This window comes from Fundulus heteroclitus, chromosome 4 (assembly GCF_011125445.2).
Source record: "Fundulus heteroclitus isolate FHET01 chromosome 4, MU-UCD_Fhet_4.1, whole genome shotgun sequence".
Lineage (NCBI taxonomy): Eukaryota > Metazoa > Chordata > Actinopteri > Cyprinodontiformes > Fundulidae > Fundulus > Fundulus heteroclitus.
Window position 1 is genome coordinate 845,923 of NC_046364.1, and position 25,811 is coordinate 871,733.

The 25,811-nt window shown below is 46.7% G+C and overlaps 3 protein-coding genes across 6 annotated transcripts; all 3 read right to left on the minus strand.

Annotated features, from left to right (window-relative positions):
* Positions 1-4,048: 4,048 nt before the first annotated feature.
* On the minus strand, positions 4,049-11,131 carry si:ch73-204p21.2. Of its 3 annotated transcripts, none has more exons than XM_036135810.1 (8): positions 11,036-11,131; positions 9,784-9,880; positions 9,506-9,663; positions 8,624-8,684; positions 8,486-8,546; positions 8,309-8,386; positions 4,528-4,596; positions 4,049-4,448 (listed from the first exon to the last, which is right to left on the minus strand). In XM_036135810.1, exons 3-8 carry the CDS (start codon positions 9,625-9,627, stop codon positions 4,192-4,194), a joined length of 648 nt encoding a protein of 215 aa, XP_035991703.1. In that variant the 5' UTR covers positions 9,628-9,663; positions 9,784-9,880; positions 11,036-11,131; the 3' UTR covers positions 4,049-4,191. The 3 variants fall into 3 exon arrangements, with proteins under 3 accessions (XP_035991703.1, XP_035991704.1, XP_021167509.2); XM_036135811.1 differs by lacking the exon at positions 11,036-11,131 and adding an exon at positions 10,085-10,351; XM_021311834.2 differs by lacking the exon at positions 9,784-9,880.
* A 1,707-nt stretch (positions 11,132-12,838) lies between these two features.
* On the minus strand, positions 12,839-15,284 carry LOC105919397 (membrane progestin receptor beta-like). The gene is made up of 5 exons (XM_036135807.1): positions 14,665-15,284; positions 14,481-14,593; positions 13,627-13,783; positions 13,304-13,504; positions 12,839-13,219 (listed from the first exon to the last, which is right to left on the minus strand). The coding sequence occupies exons 1-5, from the start codon at positions 14,926-14,928 to the stop codon at positions 12,905-12,907; spliced, it is 1,050 nt and encodes a 349-aa protein (XP_035991700.1). The 5' UTR covers positions 14,929-15,284; the 3' UTR covers positions 12,839-12,904.
* Positions 15,285-19,671: 4,387 nt separating this feature from the next.
* Positions 19,672-24,930, minus strand: il17a/f2 (interleukin 17a/f2). 2 transcript variants are annotated; one of them, XM_021311828.2, is made up of 4 exons: positions 24,706-24,930; positions 22,127-22,246; positions 20,473-20,621; positions 19,672-20,395 (listed from the first exon to the last, which is right to left on the minus strand). In XM_021311828.2, the coding sequence occupies exons 2-4, from the start codon at positions 22,196-22,198 to the stop codon at positions 20,164-20,166; spliced, it is 453 nt and encodes a 150-aa protein (XP_021167503.1). In that variant the 5' UTR covers positions 22,199-22,246; positions 24,706-24,930; the 3' UTR covers positions 19,672-20,163. The 2 variants fall into 2 exon arrangements, with proteins under 2 accessions (XP_021167503.1, XP_021167502.1); XM_021311827.2 differs by having other exon boundaries at positions 22,127-22,373.
* Positions 24,931-25,811: the final 881 nt, after the last annotated feature.

Sequence of the window (25,811 nt, forward strand, 5' to 3'; positions counted from 1 at the left end):
AATAAGCCTTTTTTGCATTTTTCACCGTTCTTTTAACCAGAGCTTGTGACCTTTTATATTCAATAAAATTCTGAAAATTCTGATTTCTCTTTAACGATCTAAAAGCTTTATTTCGAGATTTAATTGCGCCATCACATTCCTTCGTCCACCATGGTACAATTTTCTTCTTATATTTTCCTTTTTTCCTTTGGATTGTTTCCCGAGCGGCTCCTAAAATGGCATCACAAATAGAAGAATTTAGCATATCAACATCCAAATCTATATTAACTTTTTGCATCTCTTCATCATTTATTATTTTATATTTTTCCCAATCAACATTTCCAAATATCCATCTTTCTAAGGTCTCGTTAACAATTTTTCCTATTTCTTTACCTGGATGTAAACTGCAGCTCTCTGTCAGTGAAAACCAGCAGCAGCCTGAAGGGGGGGCGGAGACTCGCCTCTGTGCGCGTGCGTGTTTCCGCGCGCGCACGCCCTTCCCCCACACGCGCGACACGCAGCGCGCGTGGGCTACGTGCAGAGTGTGAGGAGCTGGTTTAAAGGAGCATTCCGCCTGTTTTCTGCCTCCATCCGGTCCAGCTGAGCGGTTCTGGGTCAGAGCTGCTTCACGGACCCGGGTTCTCTCTGGACCCGGTTCCGTCAGTGATCAGAATCATTCTGCTTGTTTTCCAAGCATCAGATGAACCCAGAATGGAGACAGAACATCAACAGATCAGAACCAAAGGTTCTCTGGTTCTCTGTCAGTGGGAAGTTTAGTGGACTCCATCAGGGCAAAGGAACAGAACCAGTAGAACCTAAGCCCGTCTGGGTCACTAAGGTCAGCTGACCGGCTGCTGATGGGGGGGGGGGATAAATAAACTCTGATCAGACAGACTCACTCATCATCGCCTCAGAGAACCAAACAACAGAATTTAAAGTTCTGGGCGTGTCAGAGCGTCGTTCTCACAGATTAATCACAAACTGCTTCTTTCAGCTTAGAAATGTTTCTGAGCTTCAAACGTTCAAAGGCTGAATTAGAGAAGATTATTTCTGTTATTTCATCTGTTTATCTGTAACAGCCTTTAGATGTTTGCACCGTTTATTTTGCCTTTTTTCTGCTGTTTCCAGCCAGTTTAAGCGTTTAAGCAGACCTGCTAAGCTGCACGCAGCAGAATGAAGGTCCTCGGCACGAATCCCGGCTAAGGCCCCCCCCCCCCCACCATGACCCCTGACCTCTGCAGATAGGCCCCAGCCCCTCAGTGATATTGCAGGATAAGCAGGACCAGGTCCAGGACCAGAGCTGGACGTGCTCACCGACTCGTCTCAAAGCTGAACGCTGACTCAGCAGGAAGTCACGGACTTGCAGGCTGGTGCCGGTCCGTGACTCAGAGCCTCGTTGTTGCATCACCCAGGTGTTGGAAACGAACCGGCTTTACCTGGCTGGGGCTGAGGTGTCTCTGTGGTTTCAGGACTTTTTATGACTGACAGGATGTGATGAAGAGACGGATCCAGAACTAACCAGAGATCCAGAACCAGCTGATCAAACCTGTGACTCAGCCCGTAAGAACAACACAAGCAGAACCAGCTGAAAGGGTTTCATTCACTGCAGCCACTTCTTCCCCACCACATTAAACTTTCCTTACATTCAGTGTTCATTTGGATTGTTCAGAATTTAAAGGAGCAATAAGCTAAATTTAATGCCAGCCTTAAGTAAGAGAGACCCATCCAAGATGGCGGCGACGCAGGATGCGTCTTCACTGCTGAAGCTTCGTCTTATTGGACTTTTTAATTTTTATTTTATTTTAAAATAAATATTAAAAACAAGAAATCTCTCAGAAAATCAGAGCCGTGCAGACGTTCAACAGCTGCTGATGAAACATATTTATTGATGAGAGGTTTCGTCCTGCAGGTGGACTGAAACTGATCCTTCACCTGATTGTTGCGTCACCGCTGAGGAACAGCACATGATTATCAATCTATGAATGATTATAGTAAATTTAGTTAGATATGAATTACCCTGCTGTGGATGATCAGACTAAAGAAGTGAAGTTTAGAAAGATATCTCAGTCTGACATATTTCTAGAAAGCCGATAATCAGCAGCTGATGCAACATTTTCCAGTCTGAGGAACATCTGACCGTTTTCTGGTCCTGCAGTCAAATCCTCCTGAGACAAATCAAATATGGAGGTAACAAACATCCAAAGGTAAAATCATTTTATTCTTATGTTCTGATTTAAATAACATAACGTGATAATAATCTGTTGTGGTGGCAGCTAGCGCCCCCTTCTGGATGGACAGGAAGCCAGCCGCAGAATCAGCCGATTGGCTCCAGCTTCTCTTCAGTTTGGCTGCAGATGATCAGATGAGTTCATCTAGAACCAGTAGAAGTCGTCGGTCTCATCGTTGATACAGAATGGACCAGATGACAGGAGCTTCCTGTCTGATGGTTTCCCTCAGAACTGCGGTCCATTTAGCTCAGAACCACGAGCTGGGCAACCAGAGTAAACAGGCTTGGAGAAGTCAGCATTCCAAAAAAATGATTTAAAAACACAAGGTCAGGATTCCAATATGGCGACGGGCAGGAAAGCTGTTGTACTTCTTATGACCGTCGTTTAAAGCGGTACTTTCTACATGCGAACACTGATGTGAATGTGTTGCGGCTACATGTAATATTGATTTTACTCAAGCTTTTTTTAGACGCCATATTGGATCCAACAACCAGCCTTAAAAATGTCTCTGACGTTCCAAGGGGTGAGTCTGATTTTAGCGGCTCTTAGAGTTGATTCTTCCAACCAGAAGTCAGGATTCCCGACAAAGGGAACTCTGCATGAGGCTCCAGGGGTTCCTGTGGACAGAAGCTGGTAATAGACCTGCTGCGTTCTCTTTGTCCTCTGGAGCAGAACGTCTCACCTCCAAGTCAGCAGTTTCAAATGGAACGTTCCCTAAAGCCGGAGTTACGAGTCGGAAAAGGTCCTACCCGACTTCCACATCCAAGATGGCGGCAAGTCAAGTTATTTATGTCAGATTTAGTCAGTGACACAGAACCGCTGTTCAGTGTTTATTAGATGGGAGGTTTCAGCGCTGATTATGAGCACAGAACACCACTTAGAACACGGTTATTGTTTTAACCACAGTGATCATAGTGCCTAAACGGTTCTGCTTCACTCGGCCGGTTCTGCTTCACTCGGCCGGTTCTACTTCCGCCGGGCTTCCATAGACCCGGTCCGGCCCGGGGCTCGGTGCCGTGTGCTCTGCTGCTGTTAGGCGTTACTGTGTGACATTAACAAAATCTGTGAGAAACGGTAAAGAATGAAAATCGTTATGAATAAAAACATAGATTAAAAGTTACAAGTAATGTTTGTATTAATGCAAGAATGTTCTGAATATTTTTAGGGATAAAATAAAATATCTGGCTCTGTAAAGCCCAGCATCGCTCTGCCTGCACAGGCCTGACGTCACATTTCTAGTCCGCTCTGATCGGTACCGCTCCGCCTGAACCGGAACCAGAAACCCGGTCCAGTTGGGAAAAACTGATGGAAACGCTCAGCAAGCGGGTTGAGCTCAGTAGAACCCGGCCAAGCAGAGCTGGTGATAAAAGGGCAAAACAGCGCCACCTATTTCATGTTCAGTAGAACAATTCAGCACAGCTAAAAAAAAGACAAAGATTTGTGATAAAATGTGAATTTAAACACATCCTGAGTCTCAGGTTGGCTGTATTTCTACGTTTAACACAAAAAATGACTTTATCACAGAGTGGTGACTCTGTGGGTGGTGGGAATGTTTTTCTGTTGGGGGAAATTATGAAGTAATAATGTTCTGAGAATAAAGTGTAAAACCATGAGAATAAAGCTTTTTTTATAAGAACTCAGACACATGCAGCCTTCCTCCTGCTTTAAAATGAGAAATGTTGAGCATTTTGTAAATTATTCTTTGGTACCAGTTTCACAAATACATAAATACCAAATCTCATCAGTATCAGATAATGTTGAAACCTCCATGATGTGTCAGGACCCCCCCCCCCCCCCCCCTTTGGTCTAATGATGATTATTCTGGGTGTCAGAGTCCAACATGTTCCTCACTCAAGATGTTTATTCTGTAGGTTCTGGTCCAAACTGGACCATGTTGTGATCATCATGATCTCTGCAGCTAAACTTTATAGTTAACAATCAAACAGCCACAGCGCCCCCTGCAGAGCAGCTGCAGGTATTGAGTTTATTTAAAGGCGGAGCCTCCTTCATCCTCCAGCTGTGGCTCCGCCTCCTCCGGTGTGGGAACAGGTGAGTTGGTCATACGCAGCTTCTTGCTGACTCGAGCGTAAACCGAGTTCTTGTCGTCAGAGCGAGCGATGTAATGCAGCTGCGTTGATAGCTGATTGGCCGGAGGTGAGAGAGCTTCGCCGCCGCCGCCCGGCTCAGCTCCGGCGGTGAGGTGGGCGTGGTCAGAGGCCTGAGGGGCGGAGCCGTTCAGATCTGAGAAAACAGAGCAAGTAAACATGTAACCAGTCGGTGCTGTAGTTCATGGTGTCACCTCTTCAGGAAGCTCTCCTACCTCTGCTCTGTGGCGCCATCAGGTGGCTCCTCCAGGGAGGAACGGGGGCCGAGGTTCCCTCTGAAGGAACTGAAGTGAGGAACAGACACAGAACAAATTCTCACAAACAAAACGATAACCTGCTGCTGCCTTCCTGTCTGCCATGTTGGAGGACAAACCTGTTCCTACCTCCTAGCTCCTTGACCTTCCTGGGTCAGCAGAACTCTATGAAGGAGGAAAGAGCTTCATCTGCTGAGCTGATTCCAGACTTTAACTCTGACGTCATTAATGTCAGAAACATGGAGGATGGAGTCAGAAACATGGAGGATGGAGTCAGAGACACGGAGGATGGAGTCAGAGACACGGAGGATGGAGTCAGAAACATGGAGGATGGAGTCAGAGACACGGAGGATGGAGTCAGAGACACGGAGGATTGAGTCAGAAACATGGAGGATGGAGTCAGAGACACGGAGGATGGAGTCAGAGACATGGAGGATGGAGTCAGAGACATGGAGGATGGAGTAAGAGACGTGGAGGATGGAGTCAGAGACATGGAGGATGGAGTCAGAAACATGGAGGATGGAGTCAGAGACACGGAGGATGGAGTCAGAAACATGGAGGATGGAGTCAGAAACATGGAGGATGGAGTCAGAAACATGGAGGATGGAGTCAGAGACATGGAGGATGGAGTCAGAGACATGGAGGATGGAGTAAGAGACGTGGAGGATGGAGTCAGAGACACGGAGGATGGAGTCAGAGACGTGGAGGATGGAGTCAGAAACATGGAGGATGGAGTCAGAGACACGGAGGATGGAGTCAGAAACATGGAGGATGGAGTCAGAAACACGGAGGATGGAGTCAGAGACACGGAGGATTGAGTCAGAGACACGGAGGATGGAGTCAGAGACACGGAGGATGGAGTCAGAGACATGGAGGATGGAGTCAGAAACATGGAGGATGGAGTCAGAGACACGGAGGATGGAGTCAGAAACATGGAGGATGGAGTCAGAAACATGGAGGATGGAGTCAGAAACATGGAGGATGGAGTCAGAGACATGGAGGATGGAGTCAGAGACATGGAGGATGGAGTAAGAGACGTGGAGGATGGAGTCAGAGACACGGAGGATGGAGTCAGAGACGTGGAGGATGGAGTCAGAAACATGGAGGATGGAGTCAGAAACATGGAGGATGGAGTCAGAGACACGGAGGATGGAGTCAGAGACATGGAGGATGGAGTCAGAGACACGGAGGATGGAGTCAGAGACGTGGAGGATGGAGTCAGAAACATGGAGGATGGAGTCAGAGACACGGAGGATGGAGTCAGAAACATGGAGGATGGAGTCAGAGACACGGAGGATGGAGTCAGAAACATGGAGGATGGAGTCAGAAACACGGAGGATGGAGTCAGAGACACGGAGGATTGAGTCAGAGACACGGAGGATGGAGTCAGAGACACGGAGGATGGAGTCAGAGACATGGAGGATGGAGTCAGAAACATGGAGGATGGAGTCAGAGACACGGAGGATGGAGTCAGAAACATGGAGGATGGAGTCAGAAACATGGAGGATGGAGTCAGAAACATGGAGGATGGAGTCAGAGACACGGAGGATGGAGTCAGAGACATGGAGGATGGAGTCAGAGACACGGAGGATGGAGTCAGAGACGTGGAGGATGGAGTCAGAAACATGGAGGATGGAGTCAGAGACGTGGAGGATGGAGTCAGAAACATGGAGGATGGAGTCAGAGACACGGAGGATGGAGTCAGAAACATGGAGGATGGAGTCAGAAACACGGAGGATGGAGTCAGAGACACGGAGGATTGAGTCAGAGACACGGAGGATGGAGTCAGAGACACGGAGGATGGAGTCAGAGACATGGAGGATGGAGTCAGAAACATGGAGGATGGAGTCAGAGACACGGAGGATGGAGTCAGAAACATGGAGGATGGAGTCAGAAACATGGAGGATGGAGTCAGAGACACGGAGGATGGAGTCAGAAACATGGAGGATGGAGTCAGAGACATGGAGGATGGAGTCAGAGACATGGAGGATGGAGTAAGAGACGTGGAGGATGGAGTCAGAGACACGGAGGATGGAGTCAGAGACGTGGAGGATGGAGTCAGAAACATGGAGGATGGAGTCAGAAACATGGAGGATGGAGTCAGAGACACGGAGGATGGAGTCAGAAACATGGAGGATGGAGTCAGAAACATGGAGGATGGAGTCAGAGACACGGAGGATGGAGTCAGAGACGTGGAGGATGGAGTCAGAAACATGGAGGATGGAGTCAGAGACATGGAGGATGGAGTCAGAGACATAGAGGATGGAGTCAGAAACATGGAGGATGGAGTCAGAGACATGGAGGATGGAGTCAGAAAGATGGAGGATGGAGTCAGAATCATGGAGTCAGAAACACGGAGGATTGAGTCAGAGACATGGAGGATGGAGTCAGATCCTGCAGCCTTCTGGACATCAGCTACAGAGAGACGTTCTCTGCTATACGCATGTTTTAGTTGGTTTCTGAGAGGCTGGTCTGATACGCAAAGGATTGTGGGATACCTTAAGGCTTCTTAGGGCTGGTAAGGGATGTGGCGGGGTTTCTAGGCTAAAGGAGCTATGAGAGGAAGCATACAGGCTCCTTTCCTGCCTCCTTCCTCACTGACTGATTCAGATGGAGACGCTGACGCTGTTCTGACCCATTAGCCGTTTTCGGATGCAGCCAGATAACTCACAACAAGACATAGTTGGTCATTTCTGTGCTGCTGTGGAAACACGATGAGAGAAACTTTAACAACACGTGTCAAACTCACGGCCCGTCAAAGGCCATTTATCTGGCCCTCTAGGCCGAAAAAGGCACATCAGGTCATAAAGTACAGGCATATATCCTTTTAAATTGTATAAAGTGGCAGAAACTGTGCCTCCTGTAGCAAATGTTGATTTTCTTTAACTGTGTTAACTGCTTTTTTTAACTGCCACATTAAAACAACCCAGAAATGTCCAAAAAGAGAAGAAGTGATGCAGAATGATGAGTTTAAAGTGGAACTCACCCCAATGTCAAGTTTTTTTTTGCAGATAAACTGTATAAACTGGGACTAATGAGCTACTTTTATGTTACTGTGAATATTTGAAATATTTCTATGTGAACTGAACTGAAATTATGAAATCAAAAGTATCATCCATTAAGGAGCAACCAGCCATTTTAATGACTTCATGAGGCCAAAGTGGCCAAATATAGAAATGAGTTTGACACTCGTGATTAACAATGACTCTGACTGAGGTGTTGAGCATTTATGGCCGAGCAGCGAGTTAACCTGGAGGTTAACAGGATCAGCTGCAGTCAGGGAAGGTTCCTGTCTCTTTCCTGAAATAAACCCGTTAAAACCAGGAGAGCGCTAGCGGGCCGGACCACATCCAGGTCAGATTCTTCCTGGTGCTGCAGCAGATCACTGGACAATCTGAGCTAATTTGACATGCAAACACTCAGAAACCTTGTCTGCAGGTTAACTAGCTGAGGTCCAGTTTAACCTGTAGGTCCGGTTGGGTTCTGGATGGCTGGGGACTCTTAATAAATCAACCAATGAAATGATTTTGCAGTGTTGGTAATTAGATCACAGTTTTCTGTGAAGATGAAGTCCTTCATCAGAACCATGAACGTCTGAACCCGTCACGGTGAGTTTGGGTCTGAGTCAAACCCGCCTTCATCAGATCAGTTAATGAATTCATTATTATTCAGGAGGTAAGAATAACATGACCCAGTTCAGGGTTCTCCTTCCTGCTGAGCCCGGTTCTGTTGGGTCACTGACCTGGGGCGGGCTGCAGCTCCCCCTGCCGGCTCTCTGAGGAACTACAGGACACAACCGGATCTCCTCCAGGATGAAACTCTGAAACAGACAAAAGTCCAAAGTGACAGAACAACCGCAGATTCCAGAGGTTCTGCAGAACTTTGACCAGCTCTGTAAATCCAGGAAACCCAGACTCACCTTTCTCGTCCTTCTGGATGTCTGCGATCATCGGGTTCTCCTTCACCTCCTCCAGCTTCACCTGCAGATCGGTTTACAGATCAGATCATGTGTTCTGGCTGCTGTTCTGCTTCTGATCACAGGTTCTGCTCTTCTTACCACCCTGATTAGAGCCGATGGATGTTTCTCTGGCTTTGAATCCTGGAGCTCAAACGAATGTCTGAAACCCAGAAAGGAGAGAACGTCTTAATGAACCTTCATGTCCAGATTTTAGTGATCCGTCAGTAACATCCAGGTCTTCATCTCCTGCTGGTTTATCTTCATGAACTTCTCTCAGAAAGGTTCTGCAGAATTAAAGAGGAACCAGAATGCTCCACCTTCAGCACCAGAATCCGAACAGAACTGGGTCAGGGAGCATTTGCTGCATTTGAGTCCAGACCAGCAGAGCTAAAGGTAAAAAGCAGCTCTGAAAAGAAGTTTTTACAAACTGCAAAGTCGTGTTTTATTGGTTGATCTAATAACCTTTATAATATTTGTAAAACTACATGAATCTACGGATATATTCAGAAAATCAGAATATGTATTTCTGACCGGCTTGTTTTGGGAAAAATATTAAACATACTTTTCATTTCTGCATGAAAATTGTTGCTTTTTCCTCCGTTTAATCTTAAATGTTGTTTTATCAGCTGGACATCATCAGCATGTTTAAATCTATTTCATTTGTTTCCTTTAGTGAAATAAATGAACGTTTTGATTTTATTCTAATTTACTGAGCATGACTCCCATAAAGCTCTTTATGTTCAGCAAAAATCCAGTCGGGTTTGGATCTCTGAGGGCTGGTCCGGATCCAGAACCCTCCGCCGGTCCGGTCGGACGGGCCGAACATTTAGAGGATGATGTCCAGAGATAAAGTTCTGATGCTGATCTGACCGTTCACCCAGAACTTCATCCGGGTCGGTGTCACCTGATGGACCCGGACCGAACGGTTCTGTCCGTGTCCAGAACTCTCTGAGACTCAGAGGTCCGAGTTGTGGACCTGACCTTTTGCAGTCGCTGCAGAGAGCTGTGAGGAAGATCAGGAGGAGGAGGAGGAGGATGAAGAGGCCCACGAGCCCTGAAGACAGGAACCACGACCCGGTCACCTCTGCTCCCACTGGCGCCATGGAGAACTCCCAGAACCAGGCGGATCCGGTCCGACCCTGAAAAGACAGAAACATTGAAGGTTCCTGCTGATGGAGGGTTCTGCTCAGTGGAGCCAGGCGGGTCAGACGGAACCAGACAGAACGGGTCCAAAACGGGCCCTTCAGAAAGAAACTCGCCAGAGATGTTCTGATGGGTTCAGCAGGTCACAGCCAGAACCCAACCAACTGGGTCAGTCATGTTGGAAATGATCACAGGGAGGTTCGGCAGCAGGTTCTGGAGAGAGAAGAGCCGAAGTTCTGCGGGGCGGTACCACGTGAGGCGGTAAATGAAAATGAGCTGCAACCTGTTTGCTTTCTGTTTCCATCAATATGCAAAACCTGCGTGACGACGGCCAGAACCCGGCCCACTCTGATCCGGTTAAACGCCACTAAAAGGAACAAAGAGGCTCTGTTTGCCAGAACCTTTGCCTCCGCTCACCAGTAGCTGAGTTCTGGGCAGAACCAGCTGGGTCCGTGTTGACACTGCCGCCGGTACCGGGTGTGTTCAGGCCCGGCTCTGTTTGACTTTCAGGGTGTTTCTGACTGCAGCTCCTGTGTGACACGTCAGATAAGACCGACCCGCTTAGCTTAGCATAAAGACCGGTTCTGCCCAACAGAATCTCTCAGCATCAGAACATCGTTCCGGTTCTTCAGCAGTTCCTGCTGGAACTAGTGGGTTGCCGGTTTGAACCCCTGCTTCAACAAAAGACCCGGCAAAACAAAAAAAAACGGCCAATCAGAAGCCAAGAGGCCAGAGATAAGAGACTGAATGGAACCGACCCAACAGAACCCGCTGATAGAACCAGAACCTGTTGGGTCCAACATGAACACAAACTCAGAGGTTAAAACTTACATCATCATCCAGAAAAGTTCTGAATCCAGGCGGCTTCAGAGTTCTGTTAATGTTTTCTGGTTCCGTTAGAAATGATTAACTTCATAATCTCAGCAGCTTTCTTCTCAGCTCACCTTCAGACTTTTACTTTGAAAACGGTCCGTTTAACGGGAGAACCGGGAGCTGCTGGTGTCTGACCCGGTCAGCCTGCAGAGGTCATCCGGACGGGTCAACCAGTCATTAATAATAATAATAATAATAATAATAATAATAATAAAAATAATAATATTAACAATAATAATAATAATAATAATAATAATAGTATTAACAATAATACTACTAATATTATTATTATTAATAATAATAATATCCTCTGATCAAAACAAACTTTGCTCCCTGTCATCCAGTCTGAAGGTGAGTTTTCATGTTTAAACTGTTAACGCTTTCAAACGGCACCAACTAGTTATCAGTTAACAGTTAGTTAGTTACTAGTTATCAGTTAGTTACAGTTACTAGTTAGCAGCTTTAGTTAAAATGCAGAAGTTGACGCGCACCAACCTGTGAGCTGGAGGTTCTGGTTCTGCTGGAGAGCGACTGAGTGAGCAAACATGCAGCTGATCACACCAAAACACACACACCCAGTGAGACTTCTGAACTCACGGCAGCAGGACGCCCTTCCTCCTCCTCCTCCTCTTCCTCAGGGCAGAACCAATCAGATGTCTCACAGCCCATAACGGCGCCTCCATCATCACAGGCGGCTTTATTTCAGCTCGTTGCTCAGTTTCCACCCTCAGCCTGACCTGCAGGTGGACACATTTTTGTTTTTTTTGTTCTCAGGCAGACATTTGGTTCTGGGTGGTTCTGCTTGGGCCCGCATGCTCCTCTTCAGAACCGGTACCAGCCGTTCTGAGGCAGGTGGCGGCCTGCAGGCCCTGGAGTGTTTGTGGTTTTCATGCTGCAGCTGATAAGCTCACAACAGGCCAAGTTATCAGCGGCTCCGCCCAAACACTGCAACCGACACGTTCTGCTTGACTGCCGGAGCGATGAGGCTGAGCGATACGCCCCGCAGGAGGAGGCAGAACCCACCAGAGAACAGGAGGAGGCAGAACCCACCAGAGAACAGGAGGAGTTCCCGTCGCTCCTCAGGAGAACGGCCAATATTGACAGAAGGAGGTCGTGTTCAGCGTGCCGAGAAAAACTCCTGCAGGAACCTCTGACTCCGTCCATTCCTGCACAAAAACACAACCAGGGATGGAAAACTATTTAGATCCTCACAGATTTCTGTAAATCCAGAAAACAGAACCGGTCTGACAGCACGAAGTAAACAGAACCACATCAGGCCCGCTCTAAAGAAGAGAAACAAAGTCTGTGACGTCCATCAGGCTGGAGACGGTGTCAGGTCCATTTCTAAGGCTTTGGACTCCACAGACCCGCAGTCAGAACCATGATCCACTTATAGAGGAAGCGTGTAACAGTGGAGAACCTTCCCTGAAGAGACCAGTCTACCAGAACCAGTCCAGGAGCTCATCAACGTCTCATCCAGGAGGTCCCAGAAGAACCCAGAACATCAACTGAAGCTCTGCAGGACGTCACCATGCAACAATAACAAAGAGCGCCAGAACCGCTGCTGACCCAAAAGAACACAAAGGCCCGTCTCATATTTAACAGGAAACATGGAGCGGATCCCCAGGACTCTGGACCAGGACTCTGGACCAGGACTCTGGACCAGGACTCTGGACCAGGACTCTGGACCAGGACTCTGGACCAGGGGCGCCGTGGGCAGCAGGTGGCCGCCAGGACCACATGTGGTCAGAAAGAGTGAGCTGCATCTAAAATGCTGTTTTACTCAGTTCCTTTTTAATCAAACTTATATTTACATAGATTTAAAAGCAATAAAACATGTTTATGTTACAGGAAGTTAAGGTGAGTTCTGACTCTGTTTTCAGTTTCACAAAGTCTGCTGATCTGCACTGAAAAGACAGAAGTGGATTTTTTCTAGACGATGCGTGACCCGTTACATCTGAGGTAAAACGAACTCGTCTCAGGACCAGAACTCAGAGTGTCCTGAAGCTCAGGAACCTTTGGGTTCTGCAGCAGATCCATGACTGCATGTTTCAAAAAGTAAAAAGACTAAATGAAGGTTTCTGGATGGCCTAGTCAAAGTCCAAACTTTCCAACATGGGAATTAAAACAGTTCTGCATAGAGGAGCGGGTCCAGATTCCTCCAGTGGTTCTGAAGACGATCATCGGTTCTCATGTCAGCTGCTGATGCAGAGGGAGGAACCAGCAGGGAAAGCTGCTGCCAACCTGTCTGTGAAAACGTTCCTTCAGAGTCCGAAGGCGTCATCACCAGCTGCTGGTGGTGGTCCGGTCACTGAGCACCAGAACCAGGAGGTTCTACTGGGTTTATGGGGTGGAGGCGCAGCATCACGCTTCTGCTGCCGTGGAGGTCCGGTTCTGAAGACGGCTCCTCAGCGCCAGCGCTGCCATGCCGCAGCAGGAGGTCAGCCAAAGGAAGGAGGTGCAGGCCAGCAGGAGGCGCTCCGCCCCAAAGAGCCGGGCCAGTGCCGGGCGTCTCCACAGGAAGTCGCGGAACAGCGCCTCCTGCTGGACCACGGTGCAAAGCGACAGCAGGACGTGGAAGAGCTGACGGCTGTGACCCAGGAAGTCAAAGCTGCCAGGAGACAAACGCTCAGGTGAGGAGCAGGAGAAGAAGAAGGCCGACAGCAGAGACAGCGCCACCTGGTGGACAGGTCACACATAAGAGATCGTTTAAAGTTTTTAACGAAGCAGCGGGTAGATAAATGAATTCAGGACTAGCGCCACCTGGAGGAGATGCAGCGACGGCGTCGGGCTGCTGGTCCAGCTGTGGGTGGCGAGACGGTGGAAGATGGGGCTGATAGAGGAGATGGTTGTCAGGCTGTAGAGCTTCCTGTGGAACGTGCACGTCCAGCCAGAACGGACTTTCACATAACAGGAAGCAGCGCAGGAGGTCCAGGAGAGAACGGCTGCAGCCGGGAGGAAGATCTGAAAGCAAAAAGATCTGATCAGCACCTCTGAGTTACCTTCCCAGCAGCATCTGATCCCATGTGTCCTTCCTCCACTCAGCAGGAAGGAGATGCACCAGATGTTCCACTGACTGCTCCCACCTTTCCCAGGAAGCTTTGTGTCCAGGCGGCATCGCTGCTGTACAGGTGAAGGGCCAAAGCGCAGCTGTACAGGTAGATGGCCCCGCCCACATTGTTGAGGAAGAAGAGGGAGTAATGAGCGCGCTCCGAGTGTGGCTGCAGCAGGTGAGCAGCAGCACTGCAACACATCAGCAGAGATCAGGTGAGTCAGGCCTCAGCGCCTCTTTCCAGAGGTCCAGTCATGACATGCAGGTCCTCTCAGACCGCAGCGTGACATCACGACACGTTCACAGCGTCTCAGCGTCTGCAGGAAGTAATCACGCCCAACTTATTCTGGTTCCAGCCTTAAACTTCAACGCACTCCGTTGGGATTTCATGGGACAGACCAACAGGAAGCGACAGAAAGTTTTCAGCGTTAAAAAATTAAATTCACAGAACTGTAAGTTCATATTTTTCCAGGTCAGAGAAGGGAGGAAGTTCTGAGGCTGCAGGAGACCCGAGTGTGGAGGTTCTGCTTCCAGCAAGATATTACGGGATGGGTTAGATCAGAGCAGATCCATGGGTTAGAACGGCCTAGTCAAAGTCCAGACCTAAGTAAAGCTGGAAATTGTTATCTACAGATGTTCTCTGTTTAACAAAGAACGGCTAAAACCTTCAGTCTGTTCATAGACTGAGACAACGCCTCCAGCCAGACGAGGTTCTACAACATTCTGACCCGGGAGGGTGAAAATAAAATGCACACCACACTTTTCAGATTACTATTGTATAATTTTCCTTCCACTTCACAGTTCAGCTCCAGTTGGTGTTGGCCGGTAACATTTGACGCTGTTCTGAGATGAAATGTGTTAAACCAGGACAGGTTCTAAAGAACTCACCTGCAGCCCAGGTATGCGAGGGCAGAGAACACGTAGAGGACCAGAGGCAGCGAGGAGACGTCTGCTGAGAGTCCCTGACCTTCTGGACCCTGCAGCCGAAAGCCCAGGACCCCCTGAGGAGGAGCAGAGAGGAGATGTGAGGACGGTCAGAGGGCCGGAGTCCATGAGGTCAGTCAGGTCGTACCCCTCCTGCCAGCACGGCGAACATCAGGAACCGCAGCGACACCACGGCGGCGGCCAGCAGGGGGCTCCACACCGTCAGGGAGTCGTTGTGCAGCTGCAGGAGGCTGAGCAGGTAACGCTGCCATGGTTGCCCCACCTGACGGTACCCCCCCAGCACGAAGCGACTCCGAAACAGAGGCGGGACGTCCAGGTGTGTGACGGTGGGGGGGAGGGAGAGGAGGAGGGGGGCGCACAGGGAGGGGGGGGCGAAGGACAAGCTGGGCATGATGGGAGAGAGCCCAGAGATGTGCTGTGGGGTCACACAGGTAGACAGGTAGACAGGTGTTGGGGGCTAAACACAAGTGCAGTGGCTCATGGGAAATGGAGTTCAGTAGGATGACTGCGTAAAAAGAGAAAGTGGTTAAAGAGTTAAAGTTCTGATGTTTTTGGTTCAGAACTGAAAGCTTTGAACGTTCCTAAAGTTTCTGCACAACACAAAAATAATGACATCCTGTGTTCCCTGCAGCACTGGCCTGTTTATTACCAGCTGGTTATTTAGAATGAATTATTGATCAGAAAAGGTCCAGATTCACGGAGGTCATCATAACGATACGTTTTTATTAATTATTTCAACTAATTTACTGATTAATTAACAGATAAAACGTTTCTGATCTGGATGAGATCCACCTGCAGCTGAAACTGGACTCAGGAGTTCATCTCCTACCTGGATTGTCTCTCAGTCGCTGAGGTGGGAGCAGATCTGTCCTGCCTGGGTTGGTTCTGCTGGGAGCGGTTCTCCTGGAGCTCCTGACCCGGTCTGTCCGCTCACATGACCCGCCGCTCCACACTGCGTCTTTGTTTCCAGAGGAATTCCAGCTGAATTCTCCCCGAATGAGATTCTCTGCAGGACACTTCAGTCATGATGAGGCTGAGCAGACCAACTGGGTCGAGCTCACAGAACCCCCGTCTGGACCGCGCGGTTCTGAACTCCAGAAACATCAAGCTTCATGCAGGGTTCCTCCAGGATCACAAACGTGAAGACAGACGAAGAACCGAAACAGCTGAGCTGAAACATCTGGGAGAAAGCAGCAACATTCTGATGTCATGTTGTGAAGTGGTGCAGAACCAGAACCAGAACCAGAACCATTTCTTTTAATGCTGCCGCCTATTGACTTGGGTTGTTGATGTTTTCTTTCTGTCTCTCTCTTTCTCTCCTCTCCCTCTGCATCAGTCTGTAAATCATGCCTCATCAGCAGTAAATCATCAGGGGTTGGGCTCCATGGGAGGATTTATGGCAGTAAATCCAGAAATCCTCCCTTGGTATTTGACTCAGTAAAGCAAATATTTTACCGTCCTTATGGCAACATTCTGCTCGCCTTAAAGCTGGACAGGACCGGCGAGACAAATAAAAACGCTGAAGTGCTGCAGCGTCTTCCTGGGCTACACCTGGACAGGTAAGCAGAGGACCAACACAGAGACATACAGGACAGACAGCCATGCACACACAAGTTAAAGCCTCCAGTTACTCCAACATTCGGGTCTCAGACGGTAGGAGGAAGCTGGAGTACCCAGAGAAACCCCTCACAGGCACAGAGAGAACCTGGAAACTCCCCCGGACTCAACCCGGAGACCTTCAGCACTGATCCGACTTTGCAGCAATCCCTGGTCCTTCATCAAGCATGTGGCGACAGTGGAGAGGAACCACTTCCTGTCAAGAATCACAACCAGGTTCATAATGAGCAGCCGCCTGCCGGGACTAACGGAGGGTTTAAGGAAATTAAAACACGGAATCACAGATTCCATGTTAGACAGAATCTGGTTCTGTCCAGGAAAGATACGACGTCAGAGAGACCATCGTTAGGCCGATGGTACATTACACATGCATTGGACAAATAACCCCAATGCATGAAGTGTATGAATAGATATAGCTGAATATCATCAGCTACATGCCGTTTTAAACAGAAATGTCTTTGTTTATTGTGATTAAATGTATTCCAGGCTCTCTAATAGTTTTAGACAACATCTGACCTCCTGCAGGTCTATTTACTCCACATCAGGCATAAAGACTGCAGATGAAAATAAAATGGTGACTAATTCAGAGACATTTATGTTTGACCAGGTCAAATGTTTATCAGCGTTTCAGTTTTGAAATAATTACATTAGAACAGAAACATTGTGAGCATATTAAATAAAGCAACTGGTTCAGCCTGGCTACTCTACTAAATATATCCAGTTCTCTTGTATTAATGATGAAACATATGTGGTTCTAGAAAGAAAGATTTATTTCTTAGTGTGCATTTTAATGAAATGTGTTTTCTGCATTTGACCGGTCCCTCAGGGACCCAGAGGTGCAGCCTGCAGGGTTAGAGCTGGGTTCTCACCCTGCAGGAAGGCACTTCTTTAACCACTAGGCCACAACTCCACCAACAGATTGCTTTCTCAGATTTAGTAGGACTCCTTATGATCTGCAGAGCTCCATTTTGTTTCCAATTTCTCAGCATTGTGCTCTGAATTAAACCAGGGAGCCAGACTCTAATTACCTTAATGTACAACAGAGACTTCTTTGTCGAATGCAACAATGAGGAAGTAACACTATCAACAAGTCAATTTATGAAGTGGGAGAAAATAAAATGCTGCCCTCTGCTGGTGGTTCTGTAATACTGGAGAAATTAATAATTGAAAACATCATTTTAATCTCTTAACTGGTGCCTTAAACTTCCCAAAACGCCTAAAAAGGTTCAACTAAATTCAATTAAATGCTGTACGTTAATCCTTTGGAGTAGATCTGAAAGCTGCATGTCTTTATAAAGAGAAAGCTTTACATTTTTAACCAAGCAGTCTACCGCTTTTCATATCGTTTATCAGGTCTTCCCAGAAGCTTTTAGCATCTTTCCTGGTGAAAATGTACGTCTGACACCAAAAAACAGCTTTTATGCACGCAGAGCTCAGCTATTCGCTTCTCACATGCCGCTGCTGTTGAGATTTTAATTTCCTGCCCCAGACGCCATACAGCCTGACGGTAATGTTGTTGTCGGAACGAACATCTGCTCTGACTGGCCTGAGCTCGGTGCGAGAAAACAGGATCAACGCTGTTGGTCAAAAGAGATGTCAATCAAAGCAGGAGGGCCTAGACCACCATTTTGAAACCAGAGTCTTTAAAATAGAAATGTAGGAACTACAATGCTTAGAAGTTAGAAACACGTTCTGATCCGGTGTCCCCGTGAACTTCCTAACATTGTCTGATAACTTGATTTTCTGGGGGTGACTCTGGTGCAGAGGTTAGGAAGTTTGTCCTACAGGTTGCTGGTTTGATCCCCTGCCCTGACTGTCTCTGTCATAGTGTCCTTGGGCAAGACACGTTGCCTGCTGGCAGTGGTCAGAGGGCCCAGTGGTGCTGGAGTCTGGCAGCCTCGCCTCTGTCAGTCTGCCCCAGGGCAGCTGTGGCTACTAGCATAGCTCACCACCTTCAGGGTGTGAATAGGTGAATGACTAAACTGTAGAGTGAAGCGCTTTGGAGGTCATCAAGACTAGTTAAAGCGCTGTACAAGCCATTTACTGTTTATATAACTGTACGGCTATAATGAAAATTTAACCCCTGGTTGTTAAGATGGTCAGAGAGGGCAGAGTTAGGAGAAAATATTCATCATGAGATCAAGAGTGTGAAGCCATGAATGAGCGGGTCTGCAAATGTTTTGCACTGCGTCCATCCAATCATGCATTTAGGGAATCCAATTAACCTCCATCTAGGGTTGAGTATAGCTGAAAACGTTGGGATTTGATTCAATATTGATGAAAATGTTCCGATATTGATTTATTTTGTCATAAATAGAAGTACACAGTTTTTTAAGCGTACCTGTCATTACATTTTAGATGTTTATTTATATATTGTCCATATAAACAGCAATAGTATACCAATGCACGTACTAATATTTTTGATCAATTAAGTATCAATTTGGAGAACAAAAGGTTATAACTTAGTGGTCAGAGTGTGGAAGGACCTTCACGGGCAGAACCACCGGCCCACAGGGGAAATCCCCGGTAGTCCCGGTCCCCACAGTGTTAAGACTGCAGTGAAATCATTAACTTCCCCGTACAACATGAATCCCTCCAAACCCTCCAGACCGCCATAAACCCATCAAACTAATCAAGGGTTTTCTGGACGTTGATGAATGGATATTTTTATCCACCCCTACGTCTCTCTGAATGTTAAAACCCCGGATTCTAAAAACTTTCTCAGGATTTAGCATCAAATCAGGAAATAAATCTGAAAACTGATCCAGAGGTTCATCTCAGCTAAAAGCTTTGAACTAAAACTGACACATTTACAGGTTTGGGACAGAACCAGGATCGGACCAACAGAACCTGCAGGACTGGACCGTTGTTTCTGTTGCAGTTTATTCGTATAAAGGCAGAAAATCTCAGTATGCTGCAGAATGTTCTGGGAACAGGAAACTCGACCCAGATCCATTCAAACAAAAATAACACAAATAATTCAGCTTAGCCAGAACCAGAACCTGACCTGCTGTTGCTGGCATTCATCTCTCTGTAAATCAAAGAATCTATGAAAATCTTTACATTATCGGGTATTTAAGTACAAAATGATCTAAAAGAAAAGTTTCATTTTTAATCAGAACCAGCTTTATTTACCAGGTAAGAGAACGCATACGAGGACTCGGCTTGTACAAATATCACAATGTGCTTAATTATACAAAAAGGAAAATCAGACACGGTCTGCTGTAAGGAACCGCATCAGAACCCACTAGAAAAACGCAGTTTTATTACATGTGAGTCAATTTTTCTTATAAATAAATCTGTACTATAAATAAAAAAACTGAACATTTTAGAATCAAACTGAGAAAAAAAAAACTTCATTCCAGAAATATCTGCTGTTCTTCTCAACAATCTTTGTTTTTACTGTAAAATATTACCGGTCCAGTTTGTAAAGGCTCTCTGGTTCCAGAACCAGAACCAAGTTAACGTGTTAGAGCAGAACCAGAACCAGGTCAACGTGTTAGAGCAGAACCAGAACCAGAACCAGGTTAACGTGTTAGAGCAGAACCAGAACCAGGTTAACATGGTAGAGCATGGAGGTTCTGCAGGAGTCCATAATCTACCCCATCAGTGACACGTTCCGACCCAGATGTTGCTGACTGGAGTCCAATCTTCAGCAGGACCAGAACCCAGCAGAACCATGGAAACTCAAAGGTGCAGGATGGATCTCAGAGGGAAAACAAGGAGGGTGGAACCAGGCGAGCGGAACCAGCAGAACTGTAGGTAGAACCAAGCAGGACCTGAAGGACTGAACCTTCACAGAAACAAAGACACCATGAAACCGGGTCAAAGCGTTAAGAAAGATTAAACCCAAGGTTTGGGTTTAATTTCCAGGCAAGGTTCGGGTTCTGGACTAAGTTCAGGATTAAAGTCAGTTTCTGGGTCCGGTTCTGACTGAAATTCAACATCTGGTGGTAATTCAGTTTTTCTCCCAGCCCAGTTGGAGGTTCTGGTTCTGTTTTTTGCTGATTTAGTTCTGGTCAGTGGTGGCCCTGACGCAGGTACAGCCGACAGCCACGGACCGGTATGAGGCAGAGTAGCAGCGGTTGCTCATCCGGGTCAGAACCAGTATGTTCTGGTAGATGGGAACCGAGTTGAGATTGTGATTTCCTGCCTGGCCCGGTTTCGGAGCGGAGCAGAACTCGCTGGTGCAGTTGGCCTCCCAGATAGTGGAGGGAATCTGGTTCTTCACCGTGGTGGTCCTGGAAGAGAAGAGGGTTAGAAACATGGTTCCAGGAGCCCACAACAGAACCAGAACCAGGAGTTCTACAGAACCCACCTCCAGGTCCAGGGAGACAGAGACCTCAGGTTGATGCTCCCTCTTCCTTCCGATGAGGAAACATCCGAGGAGAACACCAGCACGGAGTCACACAACGCAGGAGGAACCTGTTCCTCTGAGGAGGCGACCCACAATGCACTGCAGAACACCTGAGGACCACAGGTTGATGTGAGCTGGACCAGAATCAGAACCGCGGCCGAACAAATCACTTCCTGACATTCATTTCCAAACCCGATTTATTTTTAGCGTTTTTATTCAAAGTATGGCCGTCATCAGACCGATTGGGCCGGACCGGTCCTACTGAGCCCAACAGATTCTCATAGAGTCTGAGCCGGTCCAGTTCAGTCTGAGTGGATCCAATTTAGTCTGAGCGGGTCCAGTTCAGTCTGAGTGGATCCAGTTCAGTCTGAACGGATCCAGTTCAGTCAGAACGGATCCAGTTCAGTCTGAGTCATCTCAACTCACGTCGAGTCCCACTCAGTGTGAGACCGACCACAAACCATCGAGCCTGACTGAGTCCGGTCCGGTGTTGCTGAGTCCGGTCCGGTGTAAGAGGTAAAAGGCTGGACCTCAAATAAAGAAGCTGGACGGGTCAATATTACCGGTTCTCGTCACATCAGAGTTTCTAAGATATAAAAAGTCCCAAAACTTTCTCCTCCAAGCCTTTGGGTTCTGGTTTGGAGACCAGAACCTTAGAGAAATTCTAATAAATGAATAAAATAATGAGATTTCAGCCTTTTATGCACGTTTATCTGCCCAGATCACGGTGCATCACCAACAATACCACGGAGGTTAAAATAAAATCCTATTTCTGCACAAATGGAGTGAAATCCAAACTACAGGGGTGTAATTTCTTTTTCTGAATAAAATAATAATGCCTGGTTCCCGTCTGAGGGTTAAGCATGAACTAAGTCTCTTTTACCTGTAGGAGAGTTAGAACAGGTGAGGCAGCAATCAGTAAACAATCATAGAAACATTTACATAAGCAGGTAAGAAATCAATAAATAATTTAAATAGCCCTAAATCCAAACCTTCCTAAAATAAACAAAGTGGTCTGGACTTATGTCTGGTTCCGTGAATATTAAATTCGTTATTATTATTATTATTATGTTATTAATGATGGAGTTCTATGATTAATTGGTTTATAACTTATTAAGCGATCAGATCGAACCGTTTAACGTTTATTATTATTATCACTGACTGAGTTCAGTCAGAACCGGACGGACCTCTGGGTCCAGCTGTTGGTTCCTGCCGGTTCAGACAATTTAAATATGAGAACATACGTTAATTTAAGATCATCCTGATTTCATTCTAAGGTTTGAACATCGGATCAGATACGAGTTGATCTGTTTCAGAACCAAAGCCCAGAACCCAGTCAAACACAGCCGGTATCAGAGGCCCAGGCCCGTTTACAGCACGTCTCGTTACAGCAGCACGTCTAACTAACCATCTAACATTAACTTCTGCTGGAAACAAGCAGCGAGGATATTTCAGCTCATCTGAGCCTCCGGGCTGAGAAGAACCGAGCAATGATCCGGAGAACCCTGACGTTTGTTCTGGAGGCTTCAAGCAGGTTGATGAATAAAATCCTCAAATCAGAAAAAGTCTAAAATGTTTCCAGTCTGTGTGAAAGAGCGAAGCAGCAGAGTCTCACCAGCAGCATCTGGAACGAGCGTGTCAGCAGCTGCATGTTGTCTCCGCTGTGGCCCGGTCCGGTTCTGATCATCGCTGCTCGCACATCAGCTCTATATAAGAAGCTGTGTGACCATCAGATCTGATGTGGGATCAGATAAGCAGCGGAGGAAGTGATAAGGGAGATTCCTGCTATCAGTGCAGTCCATCTACAGCACAGCTCTCTCAGGTTATTAAAGTCTTATCAGCAGTTTCAGCGCTGATAAAATCTGTGAGAGAAAAGCAGAAAAAGGCAGAAAAACACCAGAAACTCCTACAGACAGACTTAGAGCAACACACGCCATCACCCGTCCAGCAGAAATCCAAGATGGCTGCCGAGCCAGTTCTGTGTTTAGGAGGTTAGCAGCTCAGGTTTTTCTGCTTAAAGCTTCATTTTATTCCTGACTAAATGTTTATTACTCTGCAGATCTGACAGAAGGAGTTCTCTGGGGACACGATCTCATGAGAAAACTTGGATTATCATGGCTGGTCTAAACCAACTGGCTTTGACTACTAGTCTGCACACATCAGCACTATTAGCTTGACTTTATGCCATCGGCCCGTTCAGCCCTGCTCACCAGAACCAGTACCTGGCCCAGCATGCTGGTCTTCAGCCTTCGGCTTCATCTGCAGCCCCAGAGCGGCCCAGAATTTAACCACAGGCTCCACCTGCAAGCATTCAGAGATCCGCCTTCACCTCCTTCTGCATGGAGTAGAAGGAGCTCCAGGCTTTATATTATTCCCCAGAAAGGCCTTTTTTATGGCTTAGATAACGTGCTAATTAAACCGAAACAGGTCCACTCATTGGTAATGGGGAGTCGTTAAGGTCGTTGTTGGCCTGGCTTACAGGGGAGATGTTGTGATCACCTGCATGGAGGTGATAAATGAAAGGAATCAATCCTACAGCTGTGTTGTAAATTTTGTATTTACTGGGATTTTGTGTTTGGAGAAAATCCTCTTGAGGTTTTCAGAGACTCCAGCAACATATGGGATGACGATGTTTTTGCGTTTATTCTTCTCACCATTATGTTCTGCAGCGGGTCTTTTGGATTTTCTTGCAGATCTGACAAACGCCCAGTTAGGTTACCCACATGTTTCAGAAACTTACAACACAGCTACAGGTTTGATTCCTTTCAATTATCACCTCAACCCTCACCTCCATGCAGGTGATCACAACATCTCCCCTGTTAGCCAGGCCAACAACGACCTTAACCACTCCCCATTAGTAATGAGTGGACCTGTTAGGGTTAATTTGCACGTTATCTAAGCCATAACAAGGCCTTTCTGGGGAATAATATAAAGCTGGAAACTCCACATTACTCCAGACAATTAAATGGAGAAAGCTTTCTGGATGGGAAGCAAAACGTCTTCAAACTTCAGAAAAAAGTCCAGTTGTTTTGTTTTTTTGGAATGACCATTACTTGGATGACTGAGAATCTCCATCAGCACTAACTACCAGTTACCGCTTACAGGTTAAACATCGTGCTTTTTAGCCTTCAAAAGTCAACTAAAGGCATATATATGATGAAATACTGCCTTTGTTACTACAGATTATGAAATATGAAATATTAGTTGTTTTCTGGTGTATTTTTTCCAACCGGGAAGAAAGACGCTTGCTTCCACTGTGATGGCGGCTCTCCCCATGTGGGGGCGCTGTAGAGCCGCTGCCCCTATCAAACAGCAGCTTGCTGAGGCTGAGCAGATCAGGACCTAAAAGATCCTCCTGGTCTGAACTTTGAGCAGAAAATATGGAGCTCTGCCTCATTTCATCGCTCGCTGTTTACTGGACCGAGCGGCGCAGTCAGGGTAGCTACTTCCTGTGGGGGGGTGGGGGGGGGGGGATTTTTCATCACGTCGACCAAAATCATCAAGTGTAAATTACTTGAGAGCCAAAAAAATATAAAATATTTTTGTAAATGCTAAAATTACCCCAATATTATATTGTGAGTTTATGTTTTAGCTGCTCTACAAAATATGAGCATTTAACACTTAATGAAAACAGATTTCCTGCAGGAAAGGGAAGTGAAAATCATTGGAGATCCAGGGTTTTAAAAAAAAAAGACCATCATCCAGTTTGCAAATTCGTTTAGGCTCAATTGAAAATAAATGTAATTACATTTTTGTCCAGGATTTGGGTCAGTCTTTCTTTGAAACGTTTTCCCTATGTTATCCGATTTTAATCTGATTTATCTGATAAGTTTATCCATTTTATCAGATTTTAATAAATTAATTAAATGCAGATTTTGTTGCACCAAAGTCTGCATTAGAGTAAAAGTCGTTGGATAGGTGTGTCCCTGTTTACTGTGAAATTAAAGAGGAAATAAAAAATGTGGTTAAAAGAAGACAAATGCTGACATTTTTAACCACAAGCAGATTTTAAGTTCAATAATTGTGCAGCAAATCAAGCAAAATACCCCTTTTTGCCCTTTAACAGGCTAAAACCATGTGACCTGCTAAAACAGAACACTTTCCTTTTTACTAGGTCACATCTTATTGCCCTGTTTTTGCGCGGTTTACTTGCTAACCCAAATGGTTCCAGTAAAACCTTCACCAGCGGTTTACCTGAAGATGCGTGCTGTGGCACAGTGGCAGCAGCTCAGCTTCACGTCAGCCCAGAACTTCTGTCACTTCACACATTAATAGGTGCTTTTATACAGTTTCCATCTCCCCTCATTGTCTCCTTCTCTATTCCTGCAGCTATCAGAGACAATTTGTATTAGAATCAAAGTCTCTAAACACAGGAATGCAAACATCAGTTCTTAATTATATAATTGCTTTCAGGAAATGTGGAATTTAACTCTGGCCCTGATTCTCCTGCAGACCTGAAGACTTTAAAGCCAGATCTGCTCTGGGAGTTGTTCAGATGTTAGGAGTTCGTCCTGACCAAGGATGGACCGGCTTGATCTGAAGACGCTGAAGATGACCTTTAACTGGAACGAGCTCGGCTGGAAGTCTCAGAAAGGCTTCCACTGAGAACCTGCAGACCAGTTCTAGCAACTTAAAGAAAGACGTTCCTCCACCACGTCAAATGAAGCCTTCAGTCGACCTTTGACCCACGTTAGTTTACTTCCAGAGCCACCGTGGTCTTCTCTGTCTGCACCTGGTGGAGACACCTGGTGGAGACACCTGGTGCGTAAATGGACCTGATCTGGACCCAGAAGCTTCTCACCGAGGGTTGAAACTCCTGCTTGTTTCTGACCAAACCCAACATTACCTCAGGCTGAGCTGCGTTCCTCTGCTGGAGCGCTGACGTCTAACCCTGACCTGCACACATTCACATCTCAGTGAGGGTCTCACTTCTTAGCTGTTAACTCGTCTTACGTCATGAAATGATGAATAAATGCAGAAGTGCAGCGTCTGTATAGCAGCTGGAGGCAGAAAGCTGTGCTGCAGAAGCTGCTGGACCTGTGCCTCCATCCAGGAGAGGCCTTCAGAGATCTTCCTGCACCTCCTGCTTAACGATGCTGACGGCTTGGTGCTCCTTCAATGGTCCGGTTCCACGCCTGCATTCTCACAAATAAAACAAATAAAACATCAGCACAAATACTTCATCTAACAGAAACAAACGACACATTTAAATACTTTTAAATGTCCTAAAACTCCTCGGCTTTAACACTTTGTGGAGAAGTTCATGCAGTGTTGTGACTTCAGCCAAGCTGAATGAAACC